The sequence below is a fragment of the Hyaena hyaena genome, unplaced genomic scaffold, assembly GCF_003009895.1.
Source record: "Hyaena hyaena isolate Hyena2069 unplaced genomic scaffold, ASM300989v1 scaffold_65, whole genome shotgun sequence".
NCBI classification, from domain to species: Eukaryota; Metazoa; Chordata; class Mammalia; order Carnivora; family Hyaenidae; genus Hyaena; species Hyaena hyaena.
Window position 1 is genome coordinate 490856 of NW_024080697.1, and position 26477 is coordinate 517332.

General features: G+C 39.0%; 1 protein-coding gene across 5 annotated transcripts in view; it reads left to right on the forward strand.

Moving 5' to 3' along the window:
- Positions 1–298: 298 nt before the first annotated feature.
- ZNF410 (zinc finger protein 410) overlaps positions 299–26477 on the forward strand; it is a 50420-nt gene continuing 24241 nt past the window's right edge. The window contains exons 1-6 of one of the 5 annotated variants that reach the window (XM_039232249.1): positions 299–596; positions 12274–12334; positions 13783–13948; positions 14920–15055; positions 19157–19375; positions 20572–20763. In XM_039232249.1, the coding sequence (XP_039088180.1) occupies positions 13916–13948; positions 14920–15055; positions 19157–19375; positions 20572–20763 (580 nt within the window). In that variant the 5' untranslated portion in view covers positions 299–596; positions 12274–12334; positions 13783–13915. The remainder of the gene's footprint in view (positions 597–12273; positions 12335–13782; positions 13949–14919; positions 15056–19156; positions 19376–20571; positions 20764–26477) is intronic. The other 4 variants (XM_039232248.1, XM_039232250.1, XM_039232251.1 and 1 more) reach the window with 4 other exon arrangements.

The following is a 26477-nucleotide window of genomic DNA, read 5'->3' on the forward strand; positions in this document are numbered from 1 at the left end:
GGGAACCCAGACTCTGGGGAATTCATATTACGAGAAAAGTTACACACCTTAGTCTCAATTCTACCCCGTCCCGCATGGAATGCAGGACCGGATTCTGCAAGTTCCCTTCTAAGGCAGTGAAGCTTTGAGGTCCTCTTCACTGAGAACTTTTATAAATGTTTAAGTAGGGCTCTCTTCCTCGCTTGCCTCCCTCGTAACTAGTTCTGATCTCAGCTGACAGGAAAAACTACCCCTTCTGCTGCTGCAAGGAAGCAATGACGTCACGGCTGGCACGGACTGACCCCGTTTCTCGGGTTTCGTAGACCACGGGGCCCCAAGGTCGGGAATGAATAGGAGCGGAGAGACCGCAGCTCCTCGCGTCCGGGAGCACAGCCCTGCGCTGACAGCCCGGCACCCGCCCGCTATCTGCGCCTCGACGGGACCCTCACACCGCGCGGCCGCTGTCCAGCCTGGGGCGAGCCAGTGGGTGTGAGCGTTGGGGGCTGGCCAAACTTCCTGTCCCGCGCTGCCGCTGCTTCCGGCGGGAGCCGGAAGACGCTGTGTGTGGACGGAATTCGGGACCGACTGACGGCTAGCCGGCTGCCCGGGAAAGGAAGGTGAGCTCGGGGTTGGGCCAGGCCACACCCGCGCAGCTAGGTGGTCTCCGAAAGGGAGAGAGCCAGTATCGGTCCCCCGGGGGCTCGGGCCGAGTTCGACTCCGGAGAGGACTGGGAAACCGCCCCCCTTGGGCACCCCTCCCTTATCTGGCGGGCCCGGGAGCGGCCGGTTTGAAGCCCTACGGCTTTGGCCCTTCGCCTCGGGGCGTTTTGGGGCCGTTGTTTCGACTCCTTTGCTTGGTTGTGGGGGCGGGGCTTGGGGACCTGACGGTCCTGAGAAAGCTGGAGCCAGCGAGTCCCTAGGGCAGGGGCTCCTGGACGGCACCCGCAGCCGGGCCCTGCCCGCGGGCTTGGGGCCTTACACTGAGGCCGTTGCGGTGGGGGCAGAAAGGATGCCGAGAAGACTCTGCCTTCGAGATTTCTAACCCAGAGCTACCTCTTGTTTCATATGTGCACTTACTTTCTGGGTGTTAGAAGACGGAAGGCTGCCGGCTCTGAGGGGCTTTGGCTGCTAGCTGCTTCTTCGCCTGTCATTTTAAGCCGAGGCTGTGGGCTGTGGGTGTTTACAGTCTTGGAGGCATTCGTAGGTTGTTTCTCCTCCGACGTTTCTTCAGAGAAAAGAATGCATTTCTTCTGTTAAAGTTTATCCCACGAGGCTTTGACATGCATTTAGGCACCATTTGGAAGTTAAATATTACTGACTTGGGACTTAAGAATTTGTACTTCTTCTCTTTGGCCCATGGATCAATGCAACATATTTGCGAAGTGGATAAAAGAAACATTTTTAAATAGTGGCATCTGTTGTTATGGAGTGAGAAATTTCACCTGTTTTATCTTAGTATGGACAGAGTAAAGTCAGCTAAACAGAAGATTTAGGTTCTGGTTTTTAAAAATTCTGCATTTAAGTAGATGTCTGATTTTTGCCAAGTTACTTAATCTCTAGCTTTTTTTCTTTCTTTGTAGATGAAGAGGGTTACCTCATTATTAAGCAGATATTTCCTGAATGCTTAGTTTGTGCAAAGCATCATACTAAGTTAATGAGAGTAGAAAGAATAAATTCAATGACTTTAACCAGTAAGAAAGGTATACATTCAGACAACAGCCTAGGCAGGATAGAATCATTACTAAAATGCGGTGAAATAGTGTGTTGTGACAGCACTACAGAAAGGACAGATTTGTTCTCACTGGAGGGAAGGGATCAGAGTCTTAGTGGAGGATGGCATTTGAGTTTGGATATTAAAGACTGGAAAGGAGGGGCACCTGGGTGACTCAGTCGGCTAAGTGTACAGCTCTTGATTTTCAACGATCTCACTGTTGGTGGGATGGAGCCCCTTGTTAAGCTCTGTGCTGTCAGTGGGGAGCCTGCTTGAGATTCTCTCTCCTCTCTCTGCCCCTTCCCCTGTTCAGAAACACACACACACACACACACACACACACACTCACACACACTCACACTCTCTCTCTCAAAATAAATAAACAAGCATTTAAAAAGGTGGGGAAAAAAGTCTGGAAAGGATTTCAAAAAATCACAACTGGATAGGGAGTGTTTATTATTGGTTGAAGAACTATTCTTAGCAAAGATGTTGAGCACTGAAATAGGCTCGTGTGTTCATTCAATAGTCCATGTGGGTTGGAGTAAAGGGTTAATTGAAGAATATGGATATGCTGTAACTGAAACAGTATTTGAAGATAGATTGTAAAATATTTGAAATGCCATACTTCAGGATTTGATTAATATTCTGAGGCACTGGATTTTTAGTGTGTGGAGTAACAAGCATTTCTGTGTTTTGGAAAGATAATTCGAGTGGCTGCGTGGAAAGATGGGTTGAGAAGGGAAATTTTGGGGCACCTAAGCTGCTAGGTCAGTTGACTGTTGGTTTTGGCTCAAGTCATGATATCATGGTTGGTGGGATTGAGTCCTACTGTTTGGGATTCTCTCTCTCCTCCTCCCCTGCTTTCTTTTTCTCTCTCAAAAATAAATAAACTTAAAAAAATGAAAAAGGGGAATTAGGAGTCTGTTTTAATAGTGTAGTTGAAAGATAATGAAGCCTAAACAGGGCATTACAGGAGGAATAAATTTGGGGGATTAGAACTACTGGGATTATTTAAATATGGAAGATGAGAGACATAGTTGAAGATGTAGAATTTATGGCTGAGTGGGAAGAAGATTGGGCAATAATTGAAACGGATAATATAGGAGGAAGAACAGGTTTGGTGGTGGAGACAATTATCTGAAGTTTGGACATTGTTAGGTTTGAAATGGATATCTATGTGGAGATACCCAGCAAGCAGTTAGAAATGAAAATTTGGAGTTTAGGAGAGAGATCAGGAATAGAGGCAGATATTTTGGTGTTATATCCAAGTCATTCATTCATTGTACAGGTATTTATTCAGTGCCTACTAAGTGTTTGCAGGGAAATTTGTATGAAAGCCCTTTAATCTCATAGTAAAGACAGCCTTGGAGCTTCACAGTATCAGAAATGACTCTTGGAGACCTAAATTCCTTCTATATTGCATATAGTACTTTGCCTGGCACTGTACTAGGTAGTAGAAGGTAAAGTTATAAACAAGACAGACTAGTTCCTGCTCTTGTTTATGGAGCTTACAATTTAGGGGAGTAGCCAGACCAAAAAAAAAAAAAAAAGGAATACTGTATAAAAACAAAGGAATTAGAAGCAGCAGAAAGATGGGAGTGTGGGGAATCTTCTTTGGATAAGGTGATCAGGCAAAGGCTTTATAAATGAGTTGAGAGTTAGAGCCCAGAAGAGTGAAAAAGAGGTAACTAATGAAGCGAGAGGTGAAAACATTCCAAGGTAGAGGAAAAGACGTGTGCACATCCCTAACATCAGAAAGAGCTTAATGTGTTCAAGGAACTAACATGGCTGGAGCTGGGTGAGCAAGTAAGGGAGAGTGATTCGAGTGTGGTTGGAAGAGCAGGAATGGATCACCTAGGTTCTTACATGCCAGGATAAGGAGTTTGAATTTTATGCTGGTGCATTGGGAAGCCACGTACAGAGTTTCAAGCAGGTGAGTGATATAATTGGACTCATGTTTTAATTTTTAAAAACATTTTTATTTATTTTTGAGAGACAGAGCATGAGCAGGGGAGGGGCAGAGAGAGAGAGGGAGACAGAATCTGAAGCAGCCTCCAGGCTCTGAGCTGTCAGCACAGAGCCTGAAGCGGGGCCTGAACCCACCACCATGAGATCAGGACTTGAGCTGAAGTTGGACGCTTAACTGACTGAGCTACCCAGGTGCCCCTACAATGATATTTACTACTGTAAAGAGAATAGAATGGAGGTAGGCAAGAATAGAAACAGGGAGACCAGTCAGCTGGCACTAACAGTAGTTTAGGGCAGGTGTGAATAGTGGCCTGAAATAGGGTGGTGGATAGAAGTAGGTGGATTTGTTATCTTAGTGGGACTTGCAGCTGGTCTGGATATTGCCAAAGGAAAGAAAGTAATAAAAATGACTCCTAAATGGGGTGCATAGTGGTCCTGTCTTAAGTGGAGCGTTGTGGTGAGTGGAACTGGCAGGACATGAGTAGGAAACAGGCTTGAGAGAGAATTCATTTTAGACACATTAGAGATACTAAGTTAAAACATTAAGTACAGATGTCAAGTAAGCAATTTTATATGCAGGTCTGCAGCTCAGGGGACATATCTTGGCTACAGACAAAAACTTTGGTGATTGGGGCGCCTGGGTGGCTCAGTCGGTTAAGCGTCCGACTTCGGCTCAGGTCATGATCTCGCGGTTCGTGGGTTCGAGCCCCGCGTCAGGCTCTGTGCTGACAGCTAGCTCAGAGCCTGGAGCCTGTTTCGGATTCTGTGTCTCCCTCTTTCTCTGACCCTCCCTGGCTCACGCTGTCTCTCTCTGTCTCTCTCTGTCTCTCTCTCAAAAAAACACCTGGTGTTGTAATGAATTGTTGGATCACTGTATTCACTGTATTGTATACCTGAAACTAATATTATACTGTATGTTACCTTGTTGGAGTTTAAATAAAAACTTAAAAAAATTTTGGAGACTATCATTTAAAGCCATAAGTTTATACTAGGAGGAGAGTGTAGCAAGAGGAGAGGTCCTGAATACTGTCCTGAGGAATATTAATATTTAGAGGCTGCATGCAGGAAGAGTATAGAAGTTACCAAAAGACGGACACCTGGGTGGCTCAGTCAGTTAAGCATACAATTTTGGATTAGATCATGATCTCACAGTGAGCTCGAGACCTACATTGGGCTTTTTGCTGACAGTGCAGAACCTGCTTGGAATTCTCTCTCTCTCTCTTCCTCCCTCCCTGTCTCGCTCTCACTCTCACTCTTACTCTTTCAAAGTAAATAAGTAAACTTAACAAAAAGGTTACCAAAGGAAACTGGAAGAATGGCAATGACATAAGAGTAAAGTGAGGGACATGTATCTTGGAAGCAAAGAGAGTAAAGTTTGAGGAAGGAGGCAGTGTTTCTAAGGGATAATACTAGTTGTGTCTCTGGTTGCAAGTAACCAGTTTGCTTCGGAAGAAGAATTTATAACAAGGTTGTGGGCAGCTGATAGGATCAAAGGAAATGATGAAGACCTTGGCTTCATAAAGGACAGGAATCTGAGCAGCCCCACGGGAGGCTGCTAGCTGCATTACTGGGGAATGAGCAGTTTTCAGCCCTTTGTTATTTCTTTCAGAATTCACATTCTGAGGAAAAGTGTCTCAGTGTGGGTCAAGTGTCCAACAGTTGGTCAGTGAAGGAAAGAACACCTTACTCTATAGTCTCACGGAAGATGTATCCAGTGAGGGAGGGGTTATATCCCAAACACAATATTCTGTCGCCTAAATGGGAGATGCATGTCGGACAATTAAAAACAATAGTTGTTCATTGCAAAGGTCAAGTAAGATTAGGACTGCAAAGTGTCTATTGGGTTTGGTAACATGAAGATCTTTGGTACCCTTTACAAGAGAAATTTTGGTGAAGTCTTGGGATTGAGTAATGACTGGAGATGAAAAAGTGAAGACAAGTCTTTTGATAAATTTGGCTCTGAAGGTTTGCAGAGAAAGGGGGAGGTGACTAGAGTAAAAATGAAGGCTGTGGGAATAGAACACCTCAGCAGATCCTGGGAAGGAAAAAGGAAGGCCCAGGATGAATGTTGTATTGGTAAGATTCATTCTGGCTTCACAGTTCTATATTATAATTTTTTTTCATTAGTACCTGTTACCACTTTACTATTAGAATTTAATCAACTCCTGTAATATACTAGATATGAATATAAGAAGTTACTTGGCTTTTCTTTTTCTAGGACTACTATCTTATTATTGTTGTTAATTAATATTTATTTTGAGAGAGAGAGTGTGTGAGCATGAGCTGAGGAGAGGGGCAGAAGAGAGAGAGATGGGGAAGGGGCTTTATACTCAGTGAGGAGCCCAATGTGGGGCTTGATCTCACTACCCCTAGGATCATGACCTGAGCGGAGATTCAGAGTTGATGCTTAACTGACTAAGCCACCCAGGAACCCCTATGACTACCATTTTATACCAAAATTTAAACTGCTCTTTTTTTTTTTTATTTTAATTTTTGGCCTTTGTAATTCTCTGCCATTAGTAGAATCTTTGTCATAGTTTTTTCAGCTTTAGTGAAGCATTGTTTGGGTCTATGTCTGTGGTCAGATACAGGTAGAAATGGAGAGAGCTGAGAAGCAGATTGGTGACCAGTTGGGACCACAGTGTTTCTCAATTTCTCCCCTTTTTTTCTTACCCCTTCCCTCCCTTCTTTCCGAAACTGGGTCAAGGTCAAGGCCATTTTCTGCCTCTGTCAAGTAAGAACAGTATTGATATTCTGGGCTTTGTTTTCCTAGGGTGGAATCACATTACTTTTTAGAAGCTGATACAATGACGTTCTTTCTTGAGCAGGGTAGTAAAAGGCCTTGGTCATCTTTCCCTTTGGAATATAGTCCCTTCTGTATGGCAGTTGGGACTGATGCAAGAGACCTGTATCAGTTCTGTTCCTCTCTTACTTGTTTAGTTTATTTTGGCATGGTTTTTCCTCCCAATATTTCTCCATGTAGCCTGCATTGATTTTAGGCCATCTCCACCCTCTGGACACTGTGTTACCACTAACTAATTCCTGTCTTGTGTAAGGACTCAAGTAATTTCAGTTTCCCCAAGACTCTTATCAATGATAATTGCTGATTTGTAATGTATATTTATAGCAGGTTTATATCTATGGTTTTATGTTTTATGGCTGAGTCTGTGTTTAAGATATGCATTTTAGATTTTCGAAGATACTTTATAGTGTTTTTCATCTGTGGGACATAATCTGTTAAGTAGTTTGTGACATCAGTTTAGTAAGTTTTATTTTAAAAAATTCATGAAATTTTTCAATTTCATTCTGCCTTCAATTAAAGGCAGATTTCTTAATCTTTTATAGTATATAAAGCATTTGATAGATTTACTTGTCTCTTAAGCATTTATGTAGAGCTTTGTTTCTGAAGAATTTTGTAAAGCATTTCTATTGACTGATACATAAATAGTCCTAGGTAGATTTGCTTCATCTGTATTTCAGATGAGTTACCTACGGCCAAGAAGTTGAGTAGCTTGCCTAGGTCTCAACCAAAAAGTCAGAGGCAGGATTTAGATTTCTGCTTTAGAGACCTTGGAATTTTTTTTTTAATAGACATATCTGTCTTAGCTTCTTTAACTTGTTCAGCTACTTAGCGTTAATGAATAATTTGCTGGATGCTGTTGAGTGTACTGTAGAAGAATGCAGTTTATTAGACTTCAGTTCTCAGGATTTGTTTATTTGGCTAAAAACAGAAGGAGAATTGTTCTCAGGATGGTCTAGATCATAGAGATCACTTTTTTCTTCTATCTGCTTCGCTTTTGTTGTAAGTTTTCTCATTACCAATTTACAGAACTTTTTAGGCCTTCCTGTATTCTTTGCTTTGGTTCATTGCAAAGTTTTGTATTGCCTGCATTCGTTTTAACTTTTAAGCTGACTATGGGATAACATATTAATATATTCTGCTATTAACTATTAGTATAATAGTGGTAGGACAGTGGGTATCTAAAAAATATAATTTGTGCTAGACCAAGATTGTTTTCTTTAATCATCTAATGTGCTTTGATGGCCAAAAGAACAGTGCACACAGTAAAATTCAGTTGTTGGCATGGGTAGAGGGAGAAAGGGTCTGACTAGTACTACTTATTTCGTATTTATTAGTAGTATTTATTAGACTAATCCCTGGATTTATGAGATCAGTTTGTTTTGTTGTGAACTCTATCCAGAACCAAGACGCCAATAATTATGATCTGTGGAAAAATAGGATTTGATGGACCTACTCTTGGTTTGTTGTGGTTAAATGTCATTATCTCTTTTATTATTTACAATGGGGTAAATTAGTAATTTAGGAAATAAGGATATATATTTTGCCTGTGTACCAGGTAAAGATACAAAATAAAATGAACAAATATTAGTGTCTGCATTAAAGAATTTGGGGGTGGGTTGAGCATCTGACTCTTGATTTTGGTTCAGGTCATGATTCCAGGGTTGTGGGTTGTGCCCCATGTCGGATTCCATGCTGAGTGTTGAGCCTGCTTGAGATTTCCTCTCTCTTTCTCTCTCTGCGCCTATGTTTGTGGGTGCATGCTGTCTCTCAAAAAAATAGTAATAAAAATAATTTGGGGTGATGTGGGTGACTACTTAGTTGCATTTCCAGTATATTAATTAATAGCATAAGAAGGCCTGGGAAGAAATCTTGAGACCCATAATTAACTTGAAAACAGCTTCCTTTTGAATAAGAGCAGTCCCATTCATTCCCATGTTATACAGATTGCATTTAAAGGAAAAACTTTGCATTGCACACTATAGTGGTCCCCATACTGCCAAATTATTTTTATTATGATTACACTAAATATACTCAGACATAAAGCTAGGTAGTAATTCTTATCCCTCTTACATAGCTCTTTTTTTTCTTTTTAAGTTTTTTTTGTTTGTTTGGTTTTTGTTTTTTGAGAGAGAGACAGAGCCCATGAGCAGGGGAGGTGCAGAGAGAGAGGGAAAGGGAGAGAATCCTGCATCACTGATGCAGAGCCTGACAGGGGTTTGTGAGACTATGACTTGAATTGAAACCAAGAGTAACAAAACCAAGAGTAGACGTTTAACTAACTGAGCCACCACCCAGGTGCCCCTATATATATTTTTTTAATTGATGAACAGTTGACATACAGTGTTAAATTAGTTTCAGGTGTACAACTTAATGATTTGACAATTCGATATGTTACCACAATTTGATACACTACTCAGTGGTCACCAAGATAAGCCTAGTTATCTGCCTGGGACCATACAAACTTGTTACAATATTAGCAGCCTAATATGTTTTGATGACTCTAAGGAACTGTGTACATAGTACAATTTAGGTTGTTAGGATTATATCAGTTGTTGCCATGGATTGGATTTTTATGAGTAAGTATACCACACCATAAAACAAAATTCAAAATATCATTCATATTATATGGTAGAGATGTTGTATTGCTGAAATGAAGTACTTAATGTTGAATTGAATGGTGGAAAAATTTAGCCTTGGATTCAATAATATATTTCATTTTTTACATTTACCTTTAGTAATACTCATCCAGAGAATATCATACAAGGTAGTATTTATAGTGTCAAGACATTGTTAAGCAGCTTATGATAGTAGGATCTTACATTTAACTAAGACTAGAAGTCCTTGAATGACAATTTTAATGAGGTTTTGTTTGATAACTGTAGAGTTAGAGTTGCCTTGTTCAAATAAAGATAAGATTTGCCCTGCAAACGAGAAGATAACACACAGAATGGGAAAAAGGTTGTGCAAATCCTTTATCTGATAAGGAGCTTATATCTAGAATATATAAAGAACTCTTATACACTCAACAATAAAAAGACCGATCAATTTTAGAAATGAGCCAAAAATCTGAATAAGTATTTCTCCTAAAAAGATGAGAATAAACTGAGGGCTGATGGGGGTGGGGAAAAGGAAAGGCGGGTGATGGGTATGGGGGAGGGCACTTGCTGGGATGAGCACTGGGTGTTATATGGAAACCAACTTGACAATAAACTAAGAAAAAAATAAGCAAAAAAATAAAAAATAAAATATTTCTAACATCAAAAAAAAAGAAAGATGTACAAATAGCCTATAAGCACATGAAGAGATGCTCAGAATCATTAGCTATCAGGCAATGCAGCTCAAAACGCAATGGGTTACTATTCACACCCACTAAGAGGGCTATAATAATGTGTTGGTGAGGATGTAGAGAAATCCACTGCTGGTGGGATTGTGAAATGGTGTAGACACTTTGGAAAACAGCCTGGTAATTCCTCACAAGGTTAAACATAGAGTTGCCATATGACCTAGCAATTCCACTTCTTGGTGTATATTCAAAAGAGTGAGAACATATGTCCACACAAAAACTTGCACATGGATGTTCATGGCAGCATTATTCATAACAGCCAAATTGTAGAAATAACCCAATGTTCCTTAACTGATACTTGGATAAATAAAATGTGTATCTATACAAAAGAATGTTACTTGACAATAAAAAGAAATGAAATACTGATACATGCTACAAGAGGGAGGAACCTTGGAAGCATTATGCTTAGTGGTAGCAGCCAAGCACAAAAGATCACATCTATAATTCCATTTATTTATTTTTTTTAATATTTTTTATTTATTTCTAGGAGAGAGAGAGAGACAGCATGAGCAGGGGAGGGTCAGAGAGAGAGGGAGTCACAGACTGAAACAGGCTCCAGGCTCTGAGCTGGCAGTCAGCACAGAGCCCGACGCGGGGCCCGAACCCACGAACCGCGAGATCATGACCTAAACGAAAGTCGGACGCAAAACCGACTAAGCCACCCAGGCGCCCCTATAATTCCATTTATATGAAATGTCCAGAATAGGCAAATCCACACAGACAGAAATAGATTAGTGGTTGCCTAGGCCTGGTCAGGGGAAGGTTTGTAAGAAAATGAGGAGTGATTGCTAATGGGTATAGGGTTTCTTTTTTGGGATGATGAAGTTGTTATAAAATTGATTGTGTGGGGCGCTTGGGTGGCTCAGTTGGTTAAGCGTCTGACTTCGACTCAGGTTATGATCTTGTGGTTTGTGAGTTTGAGCCCTTTGTGGGGGGCTCTGTGCTGACAGCTCCAAGCCTGGAGCTTGCTTGGGATTCTATGTCTCCCTCTCTCTCTGCCCCTCCCCTGCTCATGCTTGCTCTCTCTCTTTCTCTCAAAAATACATAAATATTAAAAAATTTAAAAAATTGATTGTGGTTGTGGTTGTACAACTCTGTGAATATAATAAAAACAATTGAACTGAACTCTTTAAATGAGTAAATTGTATGGTATATGAATTATATCTCAGTGAAGCTGTTACTTAAAGACTTATATTGCAGTTTTTGAAACCTGTTAAATGGATGATGGGAATTGAAGACAGAAACCAATTTAATTGCATATTTGCGTTCACATTTTCAGCTAATAAACATAGCGAGTTGCTGTGTTAAAGATGAGATTCACACAATATACTTGATATGATACTGAGTGCTGCAGCACAGATTCTTTTGAGGTCAGCCTGCTTTTTCTGAGCTCCTAGTCTCTCTTTAGTTCATACAGTGTACAGACAAACCACAAACTTGGGCAGAACTCAATTATAATATACATACCCATTTCTCATACATACCCAGAAAATGCTTATGTTAATTTTTTTTAAAGATTATCACTGAAACAAGGAACACCTGGGTGGCTCAGTCAGTTGTGCATCTGACTCTTGGTTTTGGCTCAGGTCATGATCTTACAGTTCTTGAGATAGAGCCTGCCGTCAAGCCTCTTGGGCTCTGAGCTGACAGCACGGAGCCTGCTTGGGATTCTCTCTCCTTCTCTGCCCCTCCCCCACTCACATGCACACGCTCTCTCTTTCAAAATAAATAAAAAAAGATTATCACTGAAATAAAAAGATATCATAGATAGCCATAGACCCTTGAGAAATGGTGATCTAGAGGTGGCTTTTAAACTAGAAGAGAGAAGGGGCTTCCTTCTTTACATTGTTATTACAGCTTTGCAGAACTAAGATCTAGTAAATGATTTTTCTCTTGTTCAGTGCACATATTCATAAACTTCATTTTTTTCATTTTTCATTAGGTAAGGGTAATAGAAATGCAGCCAGCACCATTCTATTCTAAGAACCCTAACAAATATAAAGGAGAGTAAATAGTTGTCTAGTTTCTCAGAGATTTTATAATCCTGCAAACTCAAAGTTGGAGGATTCTTAAGGATAACCTAAACAAACATTTGGTAATTTCTTGGCTTCTTGAGATGAGCTGGAATTGGGGAAAAGAAATTCTTAAATCCTGGTGTTTCAAGATCAGATGTAGACAGATATAATCACTGGTCATGCCAGCCTGCTCTGTAGGTGTGAGTTCTGGTTCTGCAACTTAATAAGTTCTGGTTCTTAAACTTAACTTGAGTAAGTGATGTACTGAGCCTCAGTTCCTTCTGTGAACAAGAGGGATGGATAAACCACATTGAACTATTATGTATAGTGATTGCATAAGAAAAAACATGTGAAAGGAAAACTCAGGGATTTATTTTACTTGATTTTATGTGGGAAACTTAAAGGACATTTTCACTTACATCTTGTGAATTGTTTTTTTACGATGAAAATGAAGGTTTCTGGAAGCTAGCAAGGGGGAGAAGAAGGAACCAAAAGGACAATAAACATTTATTCAGGTACTGCTAAATGCCCTTTTTGTAGAGTAAGTCTGCTTTATTCTAACTTTCCAGTCAACCTTGGTATTAATTGAAAATTCCCATCCTGGGTACATTTGCACTGTATGGTTTGTTTATAGCAGTGCTCCCAATTTTAGCAACAATTGTACAAAATAAAGTGAACTCATTTGTCAGAGTTCTGAAAAAAAATTAAGCTATAAGAAAGTAAGAATTTTAATAATAGCAGAAAACAGCTGCATCAGGGTCCCAAGGGACTTTTGGGAAACACTGTTCAAATTTTCACTGTGTAAACTACTTTTAGAAAGATGAGGAAATTGAGAAAAGAAAAGTAAGTCACTCCAGCCTGTACCACCTAACATAGCTACTATTATAGTTGTGTAAATTTCCTTTTACTTTCCTCTTAACTAGCTTTAATAATAGCAAGCATATACTTCTGCATTTTGTTTTTGTAATTTAACATGCCATTAGCACTTTTTGTTGTTGCATTGTTTTCATAACCATATTTTTAAGTGAAAGTGCCATAACCTCATTAACTATTCCCTGAGTGTTGGGTATGTATGTCTATTTATACCTTGCTTGCAGTTGTTTATTATTACAGATACTAACAAGAAATTCTTTGGGCTTATACCTTTTTCCATTAAAAAATTTTTTTAATATGCTTTATTGTCAAGTTGGTTTCCATATAACACCCAGTGCTCATCCCAGTAAGTGCCCTCCTCCATGCCCATCACCCATTTTCCCTTCTCCCCCACCCCCCATCAACCATCAGTTTGTTCTCAGTATTTAAGAGTCTTTTGTGGTTTGTCTCCCTCCCTCTCCTTAACAGTTTTTTCCCCTTCCCTTCCCTTATGGTCTTCTGTTAAGTTTCTCCTGTTCCGCATATGAGTGAAAACATATGATATCTGTCTTTCTCTGCCTGACTTACTTCACTTAGCATAATACCCTCGAGTTCCCATCAACGTTGCTACAAATGGCCAGATTTCATTCTTTCTCATTGCCATGTAGTATTCCATTGTATATATAAACCACATCTTCTTGCTCCATTTGTCAGTTGATCGATATTTAGACTCTTTCCATGATTTGGCTATTGCTGAAAGTGCTGCTATGAACATTAGGGTACAAGTGCCCCTATGCACTTGTATCAGCACTCCTGTATTTCTCTGGTAAATTCCTAGTAGTGCCATTGCTGGGTCATAGGGGAGCACTATTGTAAACCTTTTTCCATTTTTAAGAACTTTTCTAAAATAGATTAGTAGGAATTCTCCAAATACAAGTTTCAATGGATTTTGACATGTATTGGGCTTGTTCTATTTTAAAACAAGTGTTTTGAGCTGAATTCTTCATTCGCTTGCTAGTTGTGATTTTTGGATATGTGGAGAAGTGCCTTTGTTTATTTAGCTACATTTTTCCACTACTCTAATTCTTTCTCTCTCTTATTTTTTTTTTAGGCTCAGCACAGCATCTTACAGGGAAAGCATAGCATTTCTAAAGGAATATGAGCATAAGAAGAACGTGTCATTGACTCTGAATCAAATTTTTAACCTGTCCCCTGAGCAGCTATAGGATTTGGAAGCTGAATCAATGTTATCAGATGAGTTAGAATCCAAACCAGAGGTGAGCCAAGGCAGCACTTTTTACTTATTTATTTTTATTTTTTTGTGGGCTATCTTCCAAAGTTTGTCCTTAGTTCAGGAGTCAGCAAACTTTCTGTAATGAGCCAGATAGTAAATAATTTAGGTTTTTGTGGGCCATATGGTTTTGATTGTAACTACTAGTTTATTATTTTTTCTATCACTAAGTACTTTCTCAAAAGTTTAAAAACTTTGTGTTTACCTATCACTTTTTAGATTTATTTAAGTGTAAGTTAGTATAAATCTAGGTAATTACATAATGACAGAATTTTTATGTATGGTATATATGTGTATGTGTGTATGTATATGTAAATTTTTACTACCACAACCATTTTTAAATTAATTTTATATATGTCTGAAAGTGTTTTCTTCCTAAATGTGATTAGATTATTTAAACATTTTTTATTTTTATTCATTTTTCTCACTTAAATTTTAGTACATCTGTGTTGCATAGTGGAAAGAAAGGTCAATGAATTTGGAATCAGGGTACATGAGTTTGAAGACTCTTACTTCTCCTAAGTAGTCATGTGACCTTACACAAGTCATTTGATGTCTTCAACTGATCCCCTGTCTTTAAACTACCATGTTCAATCTTATTGAATTATACTGAGGATTAAATGAGCCACTACACAAAAAAAGTGCTTTGTAAAATGTAATCAGTACAATGCAGTTGACTTTTTAATAGCCTTCATTTAAAAATATAATTGTTTTTATATTTTCTCTGATGGAAGGTGATAGAGGTTAATTATATAATTCAGCTTTTCTTTAGAACAGTGCACTTGATAACAATAACTTTAAGTGTTATTTTGTAGTTAATCTAGTTTTTCTATGAATGTGGTTGAAACTAGCAAGCAATGAAGACTTAATTACATTATCAACGTTTGGTAAATTCAATGGTTTAGATTCATTCCTAACAACTTGTATGTTTCAATATTGTCTCCCCCACACCCTCAGCTCCTGGTACAGTTTGTTCAGAATACATCCATCCCATTGGGACAGGGGCTAGTGGAATCGGAAGCTAAAGACATTACTTGCTTGTCCCTCCTTCCGGTGACTGAGGCCTCAGAATGCAGTCGGCTAATGTTACCAGGTAAAAATTAAGATCATAAGAAATAAGATAAGCAAGTCTTAAGGGCTTAGTCTGCTCTGTGATACTGATGAGATGGGATATCTGGTAGCAACTGTAAAAATTAGGAATCATGGAGAATAAGCAACCAGGGAAGTCACAAGTGCATTTGTAGTTTGAGCCATAGTAATGGATAGGATCATTCATAGAATGTGAGAGTGAGGAGAAAAGACCAAGGTGGAACTCCCTATTCAAGGTACAGGGTAAAACAGGAGAGTCAGTGTGTCAGATGCTTCTAAGAGGCCCAGGAGATAGGGACTGTTCCAATGAGATAGGGCCAATGAGGCCATTGTTGACCTTGGCAGGACCTGTTCCCTGGAAAGGGAGTGGAAAGCCAGGCTGCAGTGGGTCAAGGTATCCGTGCAAGCTAAGTGTAGTTGAGGAAGTAAATACACTTTCTAAAGGCTCTCTTGCTAGGGGAGGAAAAAGAGGACATAAGGTAGATGGCAGAATTCTTTTTTAAGGTCTAAAATATTTGAGGATGGTTTTATGCTAAGAGGAAAGGGCCAATTAGAGAAGCTGCAGACAGAAAGAATGGATAATTAGTGGGGAGTCTCCAGGAGAGGTAGGAGGAGGTAGAATGCTGATCGTGGGTAGTGAGATTAATTTTGGATGGGGAGAAGGAGATCCTATCACTTGACTGTTAGAAAGGTGAGCATTGTTTTTGGGTGTAATGAATTTTTTATTTTCTGGAAATTGGAATATTTAAAATTTGGAATACTATAAAACCTTGGTTTGTGAGCATAATTTGTTCTGGAAACATGTTTGTAATCCAAAGCACTTATATATCAAAGTGGATTACCCCATGAGAAATAATGGAGACTCAGATGATTCATTCCACAACCCAAAATATTCATATAAAAATGATTACAATACTGTAGTATAATACAAAATAATAAAATACAAAATGTAAAGAAAAATAAACAAAGTAACCTGCACTCACCTTTGAAAACCTTCATGGTTGGTGTGAGTGAGAGAGACCAGAGAGAGAAGGGTTATTGTGTAGGATGACTTTTCACTGTCACTTATGGAATCACTACTATCTACTGGTTCAATGAAATCTTTTTTTTTCCTGCAATTTTAACAAAGAATCTATCCAATGATCTAGAATGAAACAAAGTATTCCGAAGCTTATTGTGTATGGAAAAGCAAAGGACTGACTGTCCATGGGTGCTTTGAGGTGACAAAAAAGACACTAGTGCCAGCTGTGGGCACCTTCCAGTGTTCTGAAAAGTCACTGATTTCTGACAAACACTGTGGCCTGAGACCGAGCATCTGAGCATGGGAGGCGATCACCCACAATCCCACAGCAAGCAAGTGAATGAGAGAGAGAGAGAGGGAGAGAGAAGAACCATTGGCTTAGTTATGATCATGTAATGTTCGGTGTCACATGCTACTCGTATTGCAAACATTGTTCGTTTGTCAAGTTAAAATTTAGTAGAAATGTTTGCTTGTCTTGCAGAACACTCACAGAACAAGTTACTCATAATGTATTGATATTAAATCAGGGCAGGGGCACCTATTGGTGATTGGTGATAGCTTATATGTTACAAAGTCTTCTGGTTACTTCTGGTGTCCTGTTTTGATTTTTTGAAGTGACTTTAAAATATTTTTCAATGTTTACAGATTCAAGAAGGGCAGATATATTCAACTAACCAATGTTGACTTAAGGTTTCGGTATCTAGCCCCCTAGCTTTCCCATATCTTCTATATTCAGCTCCTGTTTTTTGACTGGTATGTTTGAGTCCAAATTCTTCTGGATTTTCAAACTGTATAAATTTCCATGTGCTAATAAGTTTTGATTTTTATTAAGCATAAAAAATTTTTTTCTCTCCCGATTTTAATTTGTTGAATATTTTAGCAATAAATGAAGTGAAATAATGAAGGAACAAAAGCATCAATATTCTTTTCTACGTTAACTTTTAGTTTTAATTTTGATGAAAAGTATTTTACTTATTTTTTATTTTTTTAATAAGTTTTTATTTATTGGGGCTCCTAGGTGGCTGAATTGGTTAAGCACCAACTCCTGATTTTGGCTCAGGTCATGATTTCACGGTTTGTGGGTTCGAGCCCTGTGTTGGGCTCTATACTGGCAGTGTGGAGTCTGCTTGGGATTCTCTCTCTCTCCCTATCTCTGCTCCTCCCCTGGTCATGCTCTCTCTCTCTTTCAAAAGAAATAAAAACTTAAAAATTTTTTTATATTCATTTAAGTAATCTCTACACCCAATGTGGGGTTCAGACTCATGACCCTGGGATCAAGAGTCACTTGCTCTTTGGACTCAGCCAGCCAGGCACTCTGATTAAAAATAGTTTAGATAACCAGTTATCAGTAATAATAAATGAAAACCCATGTACTTCCCAGTTCATAAAACAATATTACAAACACAAACGTATCTGCATGTACCTCCTTGACCTTATTCCTCTCCTTCTTAAGTATATGTGTATCATTCCATGAATGATATATATGTTTTCTTTTTAGTTGGGGAATGTGATAGATACAGAAAAATCTAAAATCATATGCTTATGCATTTTTTTGTTTTTGTTTTTAATTTTTTTTAATGTTTTATTGATTTCTGAGAGAGAGAGACAGCATGAACAGGGGAGGGTCAGAGAAAGAGGGAGACACAGAATCCGAAACAGGCTCCAGGCTCTGAGCTAGCTGTCAGCATAGAGCCCAGTGCGGGGCTCAAATCCACAAACCGTGAGATCATGACCTGAGCCAAAGTCGGACACTTAACCAACTGAGCCATCCAGGTGCCATGCTAGTGCATTTTGAGGAATTGTTATAAAGAAGATACCTACCACCTAATCAAGAAGTAGGACCTTGCCAGCTCCCATGCCCTCCCTGGGTTCCTTCCTGTTTTTCAATAGGTCACCACTATCCTCAATTTTTTAACCGTTATTTGTTTTCTAAGTTCAACTACCCAGGTCTAAGCAATGCAGTTTAATCTCAGGTGTTTTTAGGCTTTAAATGAATGAAACTGTTTGAATGTTCGTTTTTGTGCCTTTCTTCTGTTACTGTATAGTTGTGAGATTAATCTTTGGGTGTATAACTGTGGTTGGTTTGGTTTCATTGCTGTATAGTGTTCTGTTATGTGAGTGTAACCACAACTTTATCCATAACACTGTTGATGAATATTTAGTTATTTTCCAGTGTTGTACTATGACAAACAATGCTGCTCTGAACTTTATTAGATTTTTGTGTGTGTATGATAACCTATACATAACCTAAGGTTTACCGTTTTAACCAGTTACCCATTTTAACCATTTAAATTTACCATTTAGCCAGTTCTGTAGCATTAAGTACATTCATGTTGTGCTATTTCATTAGGCTTTGAAATGGCAATACTGTCTCTAGGCTTCCACTTTCATTCCTGTAATCTTATTTGTTATCTCCTTTTTAAAAAAAGGGAAGAAAATTACCTGCCTTTTATAAAGATGAATGAAACTCCTGAAGACATTGGATGCTTTGGCACTGTAGTGCAGTTGCTCATTTTATTGCAACCAAAACCTTTGTAAATTTATCCCTGCCCTTAGAATAAAGTTGTAGAGAACAAGTCTTCTGTATTATGTCTTTACATTTCAGTGTAAACCCAGAAGTATAATAAAACATATTGGTGATTCTATAAAATTGTAATTATTTCTCAGGCTGTGATTTTTCCCTCTAATGACTCAACAGAGCTGTCACATGCTATAAAAATTAAAGGGAGAGACTTCTTCCCAAGAAAAATAAAACTTTAGATCCATTCTTGAGTTAGTATTCATTGTATAACTATATTTTTCAAGGGAAAAGTACTGACTTCTGGCCTCAAAGACAAATGTCTGTAAATGTCCAAATGTGGATGGTTGGTTACTGCCAAGTGTCAGATGAGTCTGTCCTTCACATTTTGGCTGACTCCCTTTCAAACTTAAAGTTATCTCTTTGTTCTTTCCTGAGCCGATTTTGTATTTGTAAAATAATGCTGCTGCATAAGGGATGTCATAAGGGTATTAGGTGCTGTGTTTCAGCAGTGAGCTCCTTGGAGATAGGTGCTACATAAAGCCATGGTATTTTCCCTTTGCTAGATGATACGCCAAGTCATACAAACTCCTCCAAGGAGGTCCCTTCCTCGGCTGTGTTGAGAAGCCTTCAGGTGAATGTGGGCCCAGACGGAGAAGAGACAAGGGCTCAGACTGTACAGAAGTCCCCGGAGTTTTTGTCCACTCCTGAGTCTCCTAGCTTGTTGCAAGATCTACAGCCAAGTGATAGCACTTCTTTTATTCTTCTTAACCTAACAAGAGCAGGTATTCTTTCTCCTTTTCTGAACTGTGCTAATGCTTAAGAAAAAAACTAGGGGTGGGGCATATTTAATTCAGTTGTACTTATAATGGAAAGAAGTCTTATTTTTATTATTTTAGAGAATTGGTATAGTCTGGTGATCAGTTGAATGTGTAGAGGGAGAAGGCAGATCCTAGAATGACTCAGAAGTTTCTTGTTTGGGAAATTAGGTTGTTGCATTCAGCAAGATAACCCAAGAACAGGGTTTGTGGGAAGGATGATTAGTTCCAGTTTGTGCTAATTGATATTAGTGTCTCAGAGGGACATTCATGAGGAGGTATTCTTTAGAGAGTTAGAAATAGGAATCTAGAATTTGAGAATTTCTTGTGTGAAGTAAGTTATTTTGGTGCTTATCAGCATTCAGGAAATGTATAAAACAGCAAACATGGAATCTTTGATTCAGGAGCATAAATAGAATGGTAGAAAATCTAGGATCCTGAAAAAAAAAACAGCACATAAAAGGGTAACAGAAGAATGGTAAGGAGTTGCTAGGCAGAGATAAAAAAAACAAGGAGAGTGATGTGGGAGAAACCAAGAGAGGAAAAGATCTTAAAGAAGAAACGTAGTACAAATACCACAAGATGGGATAATGAGAGAGGGCTGGGAAGTGTCTATCAGGTGACCTCTGCAAGAGCACTTGTTGCTGAGGTAGTGGAGGTGTGGAGGCCAGGGTTAGAGGTGGGGAGTGGATAGCAGGTGAGAAAGCGGATACAAAAGTTAGAAGTTATGCTTGTTTAGGAAACTTGACTGTGAGACACTGAATAGCTAGAGAAGTACTAGGGATTTTCTCTTCTGGTTAAAAATAAAAATGGGCGAGACAGATTTAAAGGCTATAAAAAGGGAGGTTGTAAGGTGGCCAGTAGGGATGAATGGCTTGCAGATGGCAGAGAGGAGGTAACTGAAGGTTAGGGTCAGCATTCTAGAGGTGAGGGTTAGCTTGTTTGCCAGGGAGGACAGCTTTGCCCCAGAAGCAGGAAGAGGTAAGAAAGACAAGCCTGTTGGCTGGGAGTGGAAAAGTGATAAACTAATGTAGGAGAACAGAAGCTTGAGGTGAGAGGTGAAAATCTGGAATAGCTGATTTCAGGACACATGTATCTGAGGCAGGGATGATAAAAGGATTACTTGATGGGTAACTTTAATATATCCTCTTTGTTTCTTCCAGGTCTGGGCTCTTCAGCTGAGCACTTAGTATTTGTACAAGATGAGGCAGAGGATTCAGGGAATGATTTCCTCTCCAGTGAGAGCACGGACAGTAGTATTCCATGGTTCCTCCGGGTGCAGGAATTGGCTCATGATAGTTTGATTGCTGCTACTCGTGCACAACTGGCAAAGAATGCAAAAACCAGCAGCAATGGTGAGACCCCTGTGGAGTTTTGTTCATTTCCGGTATTCTGTGTGCAGATTTTGATAATGCAATGGCTGTATTTCAAGTTGACTGTAATCCAGGTTATTTTATTGGTGAGGGCAGAAGGCTAGAAATGTGTAAATTGTCTTATTTTCTGTAAAATAATATAGCCATGCTAGATTCATATGCAAAATGTAGTTATGCTAGCATCCACAATTGCCAGCTTTACATAATGTACAGAGCCCCTTTGAAGGGAAAATATTTCCCAGATCTTGATGTTATCTTGAATTGTTTTTATTGTAATGTTCCCTATACTTAGAGATTTTATATGATTTGAAAATCAAAACAGTTTCACCAATTAATAGAAGTAAAGCTACAAAACCAATGAAAACAAAGAGTTAATAGTCAGTGTGGCAGCTAATGATATTTTGCTGAAACTGAATTGCTACTCATTGCATTGAGAAATTTTAGTAGCTATGGCTGCCTTTTTTGGCAGGGGGAACCAGTTCATCTTATGACTAATATCCAAACAGGCTGTAGTGCTATTTCTTTCTTTCTTTTTTTTTTTTTAATATCATTTATTGTTAAATTGGCTTCCATACAACGCCCATTGCTTGTAGTCCTATTTCTTTTGAGTTCAGCATGCCTGTATTACTTACTTTGTGCCACTTTTCTCTATCTAGTAATTTTCAAATGTTATCCTTGAACCATCAGCATCACCTGGAAACATAGAAATGCCAATTGGCAGCTCTCATCCTACTAAATTAGAAACATGCACTCTTTTAGTGAGCCCTCTCTGTGGTTCCAGCACATGTTAAAACTTGAGAACCAGGACTCTATTTAAAGCACTCTGGGGGCGCCTGGGTGGCTTAGTCGGTTAAGCGTCCGACTTTCGCTTAGGTCATGATCTCACGGTTCATGGGTTCGGGCCCCGCGTCGGGCTCTGTGCTGACTGCCAGCTCAGAGCCTGGAGCCTGTTTCAGTCTGTGACTCCCTCTCTCTCTGACCCTCCCCTGCTCACGCTGTCTCTCTCTCTCTCCTATTTATTAAATAGAAAACATTAAAAAAAATTTAAAGCACTCTGAAACGAGTCCACAACCTTTACTTATGCCACAATAGTTTTTGTTTTAGAGCTGCTTCTATATTTCTCTTTAATCTGTGACAATTAAGGTACTACAGCAAATTATTAAGGTACACACTATCATTATCACAAACCAAATTTAAGCCCTGAAATCTTATATTGGTAACTAGCTGTTGAGAATACATGCAGATGATCTAGAATATGCTTATGATTATTTTGTGATTAACATGCAAGTGAAAATTAAAAATTAAAAACTCTGGGGCGCCTGGGTGGCTCAGTCGGTGAAGTGTCCAACTTTGGCTTAGGTCACGATCTCATGGTTCTTGGGTTCGAGCCCCGTGTCGGGCTTTGTGCTGACAGCTAGCTCACAGCCTGGAGCCTGCTTCAGATTCTGTGTCTCCCTCTCTCACTGACCCTCCCCTCCTCATGCTGTCTCTCTCTCTCAGAAATAAAAATAAAACATAGGCAAAAAAATTAAAAACTTTCTCATTCAGGGGCACCTGGGTGGCTTAGTCATTTAAGCTCAGATCATGATCTCCCAGTTTGTGAGATAAAGCCCTGCGTCAGGCTCTGTGCTGACAGTGCGGAACCTCCTTGTGATTCTCTCCCTCTCTTCTCTGCCCCTCCCCTTTGCTTGTACGCGCACTCGCGCTCTCTCTCTCTCTCAAAATAAATAAATAAAAACTTAAAAAAAAAACTTTCTCGTACAGAACTGAAGGATTCCTGAGAATACTTCAGAATGTGCCAGTTTTAAAAACATTAACCTAGATCTTTCCTGTATAGAGAACTCCAAACTACTTTTTTAAAAAAAGTTTTTCTTTAAATTCCAGTTAGTTAATATAGAGTGTAATACTAATTTCAGGTGTACAGCATAGTGATTCAATATTTTCATACATCACCCAGTGGTCATCACAATAAGTGTACTCCTTAATCCCTATCAACTATTTCACCCATCACCCCACCCATCTCCCCTCTGGTTACCATCAGTTTGTTCTCTATAGTTAAGAATCTGTTTTTTTGGTTTGCCTTTCTCTCTTTTTACCCCCTTTGCTTTTTTGTTTTGTTTTCTAAAATTCAATCTGTGAGTGAAATCATACAGTATTTGCCCTTCTCTGACTTATTTCATTTAGCATAATACTCTTTAACTCCATCCATGTCATTGCAAAGAGAACTTCAAACTTCTGTTAGTTTCAAAATAATCAGTTCTGCTTTAACTACTGAAGTGCTGCTTAGCATGGTCCATTTTACTATTTTGGGGGCTCTAAAGTTCAGATTCTTACTGAGATGCTTTTCCTAATCTGTGGATCTCAAAACCTTCAGCATCTCTTTGCATTAAGGAAGTAGTGTTGTATGTGACATTAAGAAGCTGTGTGGGGAGGGAGCTTGGGATTTGGAATCTGGAGACCTGGAATCCAGACTTGGTGCTGTCATTAGGTAGTTCTCTGCCTGGGGAATTTAAACTCTTTACCTTCAGTTTTCTCTTGTTCAGAGCATAGAGATCAAGCAGCTTACCAGATTTGGTTGTTTTAGATATTTAAATAAGATTCTGTCTGGGAAATGCTTTTATAAAGCAAAGCATTCTGTGGATGTTTTCATTACTCTCAAAATATGTTACCTTACTACGTAAACAACTACCTCGTATGATAGAATATAAAGTCAGCCCAAATATATGACGATCCTCTATTTTGTCAATGAGATGATTCCATAAAACCTTTTTGGGGGGGCTAACTTAAATATCTAGACCTTTAGCCATGTAGATAAAATTAAACATTGTAAGTTTTGTTTTTTGAAAATTTTATTAATTAGTTGTTTATTTATATATTGTCAAGTTAGCTAACATACAGTATAGTCTTGGCTTCAGGAGTAGATTCCCATGATTCATCACTTACATATAATACCCAGTGCTCATCCCAACAATTGCTGTCCTCAATGCCCATCACCCATTTTCCCCAGCCCCCCAAACTCTACTCCTATCAACCCTCAGTTTGTTCTCTGTATTTAAGAGTCTTATGGTTTGCCTCCCTCTCTGTATCTTATGTTTCCTTCCCTTCCCCTATGGTCTTCTGTTAACTTTCTCACCTTGCACAAAGGAATGAAATCATATGGTATCTGTCTTTCTCTGACTTATTTCACTTAGCATGATACCTTCCAGTTCCATCCATGTTGTTGCAAATGGCAAGATTTCATTCTTTTTCATTGTTGAGTAGTATTCCATTGAATATATAAACCACATCTTTATCCATTCATCAATCGACGGACATTTGGGCTCTTTCCATAATTTGGCTAGGGCTGAGAGTGCTGCTATAAACAGTGGGGTACATGTGCCCCTATGAATCAGCACTCCTGTATCCTTTGGACAAATTCCTAGTAGTGTTATAGCTGGGTTGAAGGGTAATTCTATTTTTAATTTTTTGAGGAACTGCCATACTGTTTTCCAGAGTGGCTGCACTAGTTTACATTCCCACCAACAGTGCAGGAGGGCTCCCATTGTCCACATCCTTGCCAACATCTGTTATTTCCTAACTTGTTAATTTTAGCCACTCTGACCAGTGTGAGGTGATATCTTAATGTGCTTTTGATTTGTATTTCCCTGATGATGAGCAATGTTGAGTATCTTTTTATGTGTGTTTGCCATCTGGATGTCTTCTTTGGAAGAGTGTCTATTCATGTCTTCTGCCCATTTCTTCACTGGATTATTTGTTTTTCAGGTGTTGATTTTGGTAAATTCTTCATAAATTTTTGAAGCTAACCCTTTATCCAATATGTCATTTGCAAATATCTTCTCCCATTTTGTAGGTTGCATTTTAGTTTTGTTGATTATTTCCTTTGCTGTGCAGAAGCTTTTTATCACGATGAGGTTCCAGTAGTTCATTTTTGCTTTTATTTCCCTTGCCTTCAGAGACATGTCAGGTAAGAAGTTGCTGTGGCCAAGGTCAGAGTTTGCTGCCTGTTTTCTCCTATAGGATTTTGATGGTTTCCTGTTTCACATTTAGGTCTTTCATCCATTTTTTATTTTTTTTGTGTGTGTATGTGTGTGGTGTAAGAGAATAGTCTAGTTTCATTCTTCTGCATGTTGCTGTCCAGTTCTCCCAGCACTATTTGCTAAAAAGACTGTCTTTTTTCCATTGGATACTCTTTCCTGCTTTGTCAAAGATTAGTTGGCCATACATTTGTAGGTCCAATTCTGGGCTCTCTATTCTATTTCATTTGTCTGTGTGTCTGTTTTTGTGCCAATACCATACTGTCTTGATGATTAACAGCTTTGTAATACAGGCTAAAGTCTAGTATTGTGATGTCTCCAGCTTTGATTTTCTTTTTTAACATTACTTTGGCTATTTGGGGTCTTTTCTGATTCCATAAAAACTTTAGGATTGTTTGTTCTAGCTCTGTGAAGAATGCTGTGCTATTTTGATTGGGATTACATTAAATGTGTAGATTGCTTTGGGTAGTATCGACATTTTAACAACATTTGTTCTTCCAATCCATGAGCGTGGGTTGTCTTTCCATTTCTTTGTGTCATCTTCAATTTCTTTCATAAGCTTTCTATAGTTTTCAGCATACAGATATTTTACCTCTTTGGTTAGGTTTATTCCTAGGTATTTTATGGTTCTTGATGCAGTTGTAAACGGGATCTATTCCTCTTTCTGTTGTTTCATTATTGGTGTATAAAAATGCAACTTATTTCCGTACATTGATTTTGTATCCTGCGACTTTGCTGATTTCATTCATCAGTTCTAGCAGTTTTTTGGTGGGGTCTTTCAGGTTTTCCCTGTAAAGTATCATGTCATATGCAAAAAGTGAAAGTTTGACTTCTTCTTTGACAATTGGATGCCTTTTATTTCATTTTGTTGTCTGATTGCTGAGGCTAGGACTTCAACACTACATTAAACAACAGTGGTGAGAGTGGGCATCCCTGTTGTGTTCCTGATCTCAAGGGGAAAGCTCTTAGTTTTTCCCCATTGAGGATGATGTTAGCTGTGGGCTTTTCATATATTGCTTACGATATGTTCTTTATTTGACTTTCTTGAGGGTTTTTTTATTAAGAAAGGATGCTGTATTTTGTCAAATGCTTTTTCTTCCTCTGTTGACAGGATCGTATGGTTCTTATCCTTTCTTCTATTAATGTGATGTATCACATTGATTGATTTGCAAATATTGAACAAGTCCTGCAGCCAGGAATGAATCCCACTTGATCATGGTGAATAATTCTCTTAATATATTGTTGAATTCGATTTGCTAGTATCTTGTTGAGAACTTTTGCATCCATATTCATCAGGAATATTGGCCTGTAATTCTCTTTTTTCGTGGGGTCTTTGTCTGCTTTGGGAATCAAGGTAATACTGGCTTCATAGAAGGACTCTGGAAGCTTTTCTTCCATTTCTATTTTTTCAAACAGCTTGAGAAGAATGAGTTAACTTTGCTTTTATTCTTTTTTTACTAATTATTTTCTTAATTGGGGCGCCTGGGTGGCTTAGTCGGTTAAGCGTCCGACTTTCGCTCAGGTCATGATCTCGCGGTTCGTGGGTTCGAGCCCCGCGTCGGACTCTGTGCTGACTGCCAGCTCAGAGCCTGGAGCCTATTTCAGAGTCTGTATCTCCCTCTCTCTCTGACCCTCCCCTGCTCACGCTGTCTCTCTCTCTCT